We start from the raw sequence: 9,266 nt of genomic DNA, 5'->3' as shown, positions 1-9,266 counted from the left end.
ATTGTGCAAACTCTCATCGTGCAGCACGGAAACAGGCCCTTCGGCCCAACCCGTCCATGCTGTCCCAGATATCCTAACCTAACCTAGTCCCATTTGCCAGCCCTTGGCCCACCTCCCTCTAACCCCTTCCTATTCATGTCCCCACCCACCTTTTAAATGCTGTCATTGTACCAGCCCCCACCACTTCCTCTGGCAGCTCATTCCATACACGTACCACCCTCTGGGTGAAAAAGTTGCCCCTGAGGTCTCTTTCATATCTTTCCCCTCTTGCCCTAAACCTATGTCCCTCTAGTTCTGGACTCCCCCACCCCAGGGAAAAGACTTTGTCTATTTACCCTATCCATGCCCCTCATGGTTTTATAAACCTCTATAAGGTCACCCCTCAGCCCCCGACGCTCCAGGGAAAACAGCCCCAGCCTGTTCAGCTTTCCTTCATAACTTAACCCTCCCACACCTGGGCATCCTCCTGATGAATGATAATTAATTATCTGGAGCTAGAGGTGATTTGCTTGGAATGATTAGTAAAGTTTTTCTCAAGTACAGAGTCTCGTGTTGCGTACATTAGCAGCTCAGCGGGGAAGGGACTCGGGGAGATCTTTAACAAATCCTTTAACTAATACAACAACCCTGGGAACAGTGGGGCTTGAATTCAGGTGAACGGCCCCAGTGAGGGGGTAACAGTAAGTTCGGACACCAACATACATTGCTGGAGAAATTCAGCATGTCTGGCAGCATCGGGAGACAGAGAGAGAAAGGGTGGAAATCCACGGTAATTAGAATCGATTACTTACATTGAGGAAAGAGGCCCTTCGGCCCAACAAGTCCACACCGACCCTCTGAAGAGCAACACACCCAGACCCATTCCCCTACATTTACCCCATCACCCAACACAGTGTACAATTTCCCAAGGCTAATCCACTCTAACCTGCACATCCCTGGGCACTATGGGACAATTTCCCATGGCCAGTCCACCCTAACTTGCACATCCCTGGGCACTATGGGACAATTTCCCATGGCCAGTCCACCCTAACTTGCACATCCCTGGGCACTATGGGATAATTTCCCATGGCCAATCCACCCTAACCTGCACATCCCTGGACACTATGGGACAATTTCCCATGGCCAGTCCACCCTAACTTGCACATCCCTGGGCACTATGGGACAATTTCCCATGGCCAGTCCACCCTAACTTGCACATCCCTGGGCACTATGGGACAATTTCCCATGGCCAGTCCACCCTAACTTGCACATCCCTGGGCACTATGGGACAATTTCCCATGGCCAGTCCACCCTAACTTGCACATCCCTGGGCACTATGGGATAATTTCCCATGGCCAATCCACCCTAACCTGCACATCCCTGGACACTATGGGACAATTTCCCATGGCCAATCCACCCTACCCTGCACATCCCTGGGCACTATGGGACAATTCCCCATGGCCAATCCACCCTAACCTGCACATCCCTGGGCACTATGGGACAATTTCCCATGGCCAGTCCACCCTAACTTGCACATCCCTGGGCACTATGGGATAATTCCCCAAGGCCAATCCACCCTAACCTGCACATCCCTGGGCACTATGGGACAATTTCCCATGGCCAATCCACCCTAACCTGTACATCCCTAAGCACTATGGGACATTTCCCATGGCCAATCCATCCTAACCTGCACATCCCTGGGACACTATGGGACAATTTCCCATGGCCAATCCACCCTAACCTGCACATCCCTGGGCACTATGGGACAATTTCCCATGGCCAATCCACGCTAACCTGCACATCCCTGGGTACTATGGGACATTTCCCATGGCCAATCCACCCTAACCTGCACATCCCTGACACTATGGGACAATTTCCCTTGACCAATCCACCCGAACCTGCACATCCCTGGACACTATGGGACAATTTCCCACGGCCAATCCACCCTAACCTGCACATCCCTGGGCACTATGGGACAATTCCCAAAGGCCAATCCACCCTAACCTGCACATCATTGGGCACAATGGGACAATTTCCCATGGCCAATCCCACCCTAACCTGCACATCCCTGGACACTCTGGGACAATTTCCCATGGCCAATCCACCCTAACCTGCACATCCCTGGACACTCTGGGACAATTTCCCATGGCCAATCCACCCTAACCTCCACATCACTGGGCACTATGGGACAATTTTCCAAGCCCAATCCACCCTAACCTGCACATCCCTGGGACACGATGATACAATTTCCCATGGATTGGCCGTGGGAAATTGTCCCATAGTGCCCATGGATGTGCAGGTTAGGGTGGATTGGCCATGGGAAATTGTCCCATAGTGTCCAGGGATGTGCAGGTTCGGGTGGATTGGTCAAGGGAAATTGTCCCATAGTGTCAGGGATGTGCAGGTTAGGGTGGATTGGCCATGGGAAATGTCCCATAGTACCCAGGGATGTGCAGGTTAGCGTGGATTGGCCATGGGAAATTGTCCCATAGTGCCCAGGGATGTGCAGGTTAGGGTGGATTGGCCATGAGAAATTGTCCCAAAGTGCCCAGGGATGTGTAGGTTAGGGTGGATTGGCCATGGGAAATTGTCCCATAGTGTCCCAGGGATGTGCAGGTTAGGGTGGATTGGCCATGGGAAATGTCCCATAGTGCTTAGGGATGTACAGGTTAGGGTGGATTGGCCATGGGAAATTGTCCCATAGTGCCCAGGGATGTGCAGGTTAGGGTGGATTGGCCTTGGGGAATTGTCCCATAGTGCCCAGGGATGTGTAGGTTAGGGTGGATTGGCCATGGGAAATTGTCCCATAGTGTCCCAGGGATGTGCAGGTTAGGGTGGATTGGCCATGGGAAATTGTCTCATAGTGCCCAGGGATGTGCAGGTTAGGGTGGATTGGCCATGGGAAATTGTCTCATAGTGCCCAGGGATGTGCAGGTTAGGGTGGATTGGCCATGGGAAATGTCCCATAGTACCCAGGGATGTGCAGGTTAGGGTGGATTGGCCATGGGAAATTGTCCCAAAGTGCCCAGGGATGTGCAGCTTAGGGTGGATTGGCAATGGGAAATTGTCCCATAGTGTCCAGGGATGTGCAGGTTAGGGTGGATTGGCCATGGGAAATGTCCCATAGTACCCAGGGATGTGCAGGTTAGGGTGGATTGGCCATGGGAAATTGTCCCAAAGTGCCCAGGGATGTGCAGCTTAGGGTGGATTGGCCATGAGAAATTGTCTCATAGTGCCCAGGGATGTGCAGGTTAGGGTGGATTGGCCATGGGAAATGTCCCATAGTACCCAGGGATGTGCAGGTTAGGGTGGATTGGCCATGGGAAATTGTCCCAAAGTGCCCAGGGATGTGCAGCTTAGGGTGGATTGGCAATGGGAAATTGTCCCATAGTGTCCAGGGATGTGCAGGTTAGGGTGGATTGGCCATGGGAAATTGTCCCATAGTGTCCAGGGATGTGCAGGTTAGGGTGGATTGGCCATGGGAAATTGTCCCATAGTGTCCAGGGATGTGCAGGTTAGGGTGGATTAGCCTTGGGGAATTGTTGAAACTTTATTGCTGGAACAGCACAGCAGGTCAGGCAGCATCCAGGGAACAGGAGATTCGACGTTTCGGGCACAGGCCCTTCTTCAGGACAATTTCCCATGGCCATTCCACCCTAACCTACATATCCCTGGGCACTATGGGACAATTTCCCATGGTCAATCCCACCCTAACCTACACATCCCTGGGCACTATGGGACAATTTCCCACGGCCAATCCACCCTAACCTGCACATCCCTGGGCACTATGGGACAATTTCCCATGGCCAATCGACCCTAACCTGCACATCCCTGGGCACTGTGGGACAATTTCCCATGGCCAATCCACCCTAACCTGCACATCCCTGGGCTCTATGGGACAATTTCCCATGGCCAACCCACCCTAACCTGCACATCCCTGGGCACTGTGGGACAATTTCCCATGGCCAATCCACCCTAACCTGCACATCCCTGGGACACTATGGGACAATTTCCCATGGCCAACCCACCCTAACCTGCACATCCCTGGGCACTATGGGACAATTTCCCATGGCCAATCCACCCTAACCTGCACATCCCTGGGCACTATGGGACAATTTCCCATGGCCAATCCACCCTAACCTGCACATCCCTGGGCACTATGGGACAATTTCCCATGGCCAATCCACCCTAACCTGCACATCCCTGGGCACTATGGGACAATTTCCCATGGCCAATCCACCCTAACCTGCACATCCCTGGACACTATGGGACAATTTCCCATGGCCAATCCACCCTAACCTGCACATCCCTGGGCACTATGGGACAATTTCCCATGGCCAATCCACCCTAACCTGCACATCCCTGGACACTATGGGACAATTTCCCATGGCCAACCCACCCTAACCTGCACATCCCTGGGCACTATGGGACAATTTCCCATGGCCAACCCACCCTAACCTGCACATCCCTGGGCACTATGGGACAATTTCCCACGGCCAATCCACCCTAACCTGCACATCTTTGGACTGTGGGAGGAAACCGGAGCACCCGGAGGAAACCCACTCAGACACAGGGGCGAGAACGTGCAAACTCCGCACAGACAGTCGCTCCTGAGCGTGGGATCGAACCCGTGTCCCTGGAACCACCCCCCATTTCTGTCTCCATTTTGTTTCCCACTCATGTCCTGTCCCATACTGAAACAAAGTGAGAGTCAATTGATGCGAAGGCAGGTTAGAGACCCTCCAACAGGACAGCAGTGACCCGGGGATGGCCTTCAAATGAGAGAGAGAGAGAAACAGAGAGAGAGGGAGTGTGTGGGGAGCAGTGCGGGGAATAGAGGTAAAGACCAATGGGACCTCTTGCTGAGATATTTGTAACATCGATAGTCACAGGTGAGGTGCCGGAAGACTGGAGGTTGGCAAACGTGGTGCCACTGTTTAAGAAGGGCGGTAAAGACAAGCCAGGGAACTAAAGACCGGTGAGCCTGACCTCGGTGTTGGGCAAGTTGTTGGAGGGAATCCTGAGGGACAGGATGTACATGTATTTGGAAAGGCAAGGACTGATTAGGGATAGTCAACATGGCTTTGTGCGTGGGAAATCATGTCTCACAAACTTGATTGAGTTTTTTGAAGAAGTAATAAAGATGATTGATGAGGGCAGAGCGGTAGATGTGATCTATATGGACTTCAGTAAGGCGTTCGATAAGGTTCCCCATGGAGTGTTGCTGAACAAAGAGACCTTGGAGTGCAGGTTCATAGCTCCTTGAAAGTGGAGGCGCAGGTAGATAGGATAGTGAAGAAGGTGTTTGGTATGCTTTCCTTTATTTGTCAGAGTATTGAGTACAGGAGTTGGGAGGTCATGTTGCGGCTGTACAGGACATTGGTTAGGCCACTGTTGGAATATTGTGTGCAATTCTGGTCTCCTTCCTATCGGAAAGATGTTGTGAAACTTGAAAGGGTTCAGAAAAGATTTACAAGGATGTTGCCAGGGTTGGAGGGTCTGAGCTACAGGGAGAGGCTGGACAGGCTGGGGCTGTTTTCCCTGGAGCGTCGGAGGCTGAGGGGTGACCTTATAGAGGTTTACAAAATTATGAGGGGCATGGATAGGGTAAATAGGCAAAGTCTTTTCCCTGGGGTGGGGGAATCCAGAGCTAGAGGGGCATAGGTTTAGGGTGAGAGGGGAAAGGGAGCTAAGGGGTAACTTGTTCACCCAGAGGGTGGTACGTGTATGGAATGAGCTGCCAGAGGAAGTGGTGGGGGCTGGTACAATGACAGCATTTAAAAGGTGGGTGGGGACATGAATAGGAAGGGGTTAGAGGGGGATGGGACAGCATGGACGGGTTGGGCCGAAGGGCCTGTTTCCGTGCTGTAAGTCCCTACGCCACGAAGAGAGATGTGTGGAGACGGAGCTAATTCAGGACTCGAGTCTCTCCTGAGGCTGTGACCCTTGACGACTCCACGCGCCACATCTCCCTGCCCTCCCCCCGGCCTGCGGCCGAGTGTCCCCTTGAGCCCGGCCTGAAGGGGGTGCCCTTACCTTGGCCACGTTGTAGAAGTCGCTGTGGGAGGCCACCTGGAGGTCCACAAACTCCTTCTTCTCGTTGACCAAGAGGTGGAGGTGAAATTTGGAGCGCAGGATCTTCAGCCTCTGGCTGCAGTAGGTCCTCCTGCAGGGACAGGGGAGAGAGGAGGGAGAGGTAAGGGTAACAAAGGGGAGGGGGGTCGCGTTTCCCGTCAGCTCGGGGCCTCCCGAGAGCGGGAGAGGTCCCCTCTGCGTTGGGACATGGGACGGTGGGGAGCTGGGGGGGGGGAGGAAACCTGCTCGTACCCAGACGGACCCTTCCCCTTAACGCAGTCCAATAGCATGAGCCCTTCAGGACATTGGGGGGGGGGGGGTTCTGGATAGCTAGACCCTCATTGACCCCCACCCTCATTGGCCCCCACCCTCATTGACCCCCTCCCTCATTGACCCCCCACCCTCATTGGCCCCCACCCTCATTGACCCCCCACCCTCATTGGCCCCCACCCTCATTGACCCCCCACCCTCATTGGCCCCCTCCCTCATTGACCCCCCACCCTCATTGGCCCCCACCCTCATTGGCCCCCTCCCTCATTGACCCCCCACCCTCATTGGCCCCCACCCTCATTGACCCCCTCCCTCATTGACCCCCTACCCTCATTGACCCCCACCCTCATTGACACCCCCTCATTGATCCCCCACCCTCACTTACCCCCACCCTCATTTAAGCCCCCACCCTCATTGAACCCCCACCCTCACTTACCCCCACCCTCATTGACCCCCACCATCATTGGCCCCCACCATCATTGGCCCCCACCCTCATTGACGCCCACACCCTCATTGACCCACACCCTCATTGACCCCCCACCCTCATTGATCCCCCACCCTCATTGACTCCCCCACCCAAACTGACCCCCCACCCTCATTGACCCCCACCCTCACTTACCCCCACCCTCATTGACCCCCACCCTCACTTACCCCCACCCTCATTGATCCCCCACCCTCATTGACTCCCCCACCCAAACTGACCCCCCACCCTCATTGACCCCCACCCTCACTTACCCCCACCCTCATTGACCCCACACCCTCATTGACCCCCCCACCCTCATTGACCCTGCACCCTCATTGACCCCCCCACCCTCACTGACCCCCACCCTCATTGACGCCCCACCCTCACTGACCCCCACCCTCATTGACCCCCCCACCCAAACTGACCCCCCCACCCTCATTGACCCCCACCCTCACTGACCCCCACCCTCACTGACCCCCACCCTCATTGAGCCCCCACCCTCATTGAGTGAGAGGGAGAGGGCTGTCACTGAGGGGGAGGGAGGGAGTGAGTGGAGAGGGGGAGAGTGGGTTAGGAGTGAGCCAGGTTTCTGTGACCCCCCCCCTCCCCCCAGGGCCCCCCCCCCTCCCCGCAGTCCGGATGAGGGGAGGGAGTTACTCACAGTGGCCCATCGGAGATAGTCTCCAGCAGTGTCTTCAGATCCCTGCTGTACTCAGAGTGATCGGGATAACTCAGAGATCCCGGAGTGTATCGCTTCCCCCTGGGATCGATCAGGATCAGGACACCATCCTTCATCTGCAGGGAATACGGCAGATCTCCAGGGATACCCTCCTGGGACAGAGCCTGCTCGGTATTCCCAGGATAGCAGGTAAATACTGGCAGGGGACCGAGGGAGAGAGAGAGAGAGGCAGGAGGGAGGTCACTCACTCAGGATCACCCACACTCCCCTGCACATCCCCCTCCCCCACACTCCCCTCCCTCTCCCCCACACCCCCCCTGCACATCCCCCACCCCCACACTCCCCCTGCACATCCCCCTCCCCCACACTCCCCTCCCTCTCCCCCACACCCCCCCTGCACATCCCCCACCCCCACACCCCCCCTGCACATCCCCCACCCCCACACTCCCCCTGCACATCCCCTCCCCCACACTCCCCTCCCTCTCCCCCACACCCCCCCTGCACATCCCCCACCCCCACACTCCCCCTGCACATCCCCTCCCCCACACTCCCCTCCCTCTCCCCCACACCCCCCCTGCACATCCCCCACCCCCACACCCCCCCTGCACATCCCCCACCCCCACACTCCCCCTGCACATCCCCTCCCCCACACTCCCCTCCCTCTCCCCCACACCCCCCCTGCACATCCCCCACCCCCACACTCCCCCTGCACATCCCCTCCCCCACACTCCCCTCCCTCTCCCCCACACCCCCCCTGCACATCCCCCACCCCCACACTCCCCTCCCTCTCCCCCACACCCCCCCTGCACATCCCCCACCCCCACACTCCCCCTGCACATCCCCCACCCCCACACTCCCCCTGCACATCCCCCTCCCCCACACCCCCCCTGCACATCCCCCACCCCCACACACCCCCTGCACATCCCCCACCCCCACACACCCCCTGCACATCCCCCACCCCCACACTCCCCCTGCACATCCCCCTCCCCCACACCCCCCCTGCACATCCCCCTCCCCCACACCCCCCTGCACATCCCCCACCCCCACACTCCCCCTCCCCCACACCCCCCCTGCACATCCCCCACCCCCACACCCCCCCTGCACATCCCCCACCCCCACACCCCCCCTGCACATCCCCCACCCCCACACCCCCCCCTGCACATCCCCCACCCCCACACCCCCCTGCACATCCCCCACCCCCACACTCCCCCTCCCCCACACACCCCCCTGCACATCCCCCACCCCCACACTCCCCCTGCACATCCCCCTCCCCCACACTCCCCCTACACATCCCCTCCCCCACACTCCCCTCCCCCTCCCCCACACTCCCCCTGCACATTCCCCTCCCCCACAACCCCCCTGCACATCCCCTCCCCCACACTCCCCCTGCACATTCCCCACCCCCCACACTCCCCATGCACATCCCCCTCCCCCACACTCCCCCTGCACATCCCCCTCCCCCAGTCTGCCACTGCACATCCCCCTCCCCTCCCCCACACTCCCCCTGCACATCCCCCTCCTCTCCCCCACACTCCCCCGCACATCCCCCTCCTCTCCCCCACACTCCCCCTGCACATCCCCCTCCCCAACACTCCCCCTGCACATCCCCCTCCTCTCTCCCACACTCCCCCTGCACATCCCCCTCCCCCACACTCCCCCTGCACATCCCCCTCCCCCACACTCCCCCTACACATACCCCTCTCCCACATCCCCCTGCACATCCCCCTCCCCTCCCCCACACTCCCCCTGCACATCCCCCTCCCCTCCCCCACTCTCCCCCTGCACACCCCCCTCCCCTCC

At 57.7% G+C, this 9,266-nt stretch overlaps 1 protein-coding gene across 1 annotated transcript in view; it reads right to left on the bottom strand.

Annotated features, from left to right (window-relative positions):
* Positions 1-7,664, bottom strand: part of LOC148133638 (AMP deaminase 3-like) — a 107,493-nt gene extending 99,829 nt beyond the window's left edge. The window contains exons 1-2 of the mRNA XM_087985774.1: positions 7,449-7,664; positions 6,016-6,145 (exon numbers count right to left, since the gene is read on the bottom strand). Of these exons, the coding sequence (XP_087841900.1) occupies positions 6,016-6,145; positions 7,449-7,582 (264 nt within the window). The 5' untranslated portion in view covers positions 7,583-7,664. The remainder of the gene's footprint in view (positions 1-6,015; positions 6,146-7,448) is intronic.
* Positions 7,665-9,266: the final 1,602 nt, after the last annotated feature.

The sequence above is a fragment of the Chiloscyllium plagiosum genome, unplaced genomic scaffold, assembly GCF_037043375.1.
Source record: "Chiloscyllium plagiosum isolate Xiang-an unplaced genomic scaffold, Cpla_swu_hap1 HiC_scaffold_241, whole genome shotgun sequence".
NCBI lineage: Eukaryota > Metazoa > Chordata > Chondrichthyes > Orectolobiformes > Hemiscylliidae > Chiloscyllium > Chiloscyllium plagiosum.
Note: the sequence above shows the minus strand (reverse complement) of the source record. Positions and strands in the feature narration are given on the sequence as shown.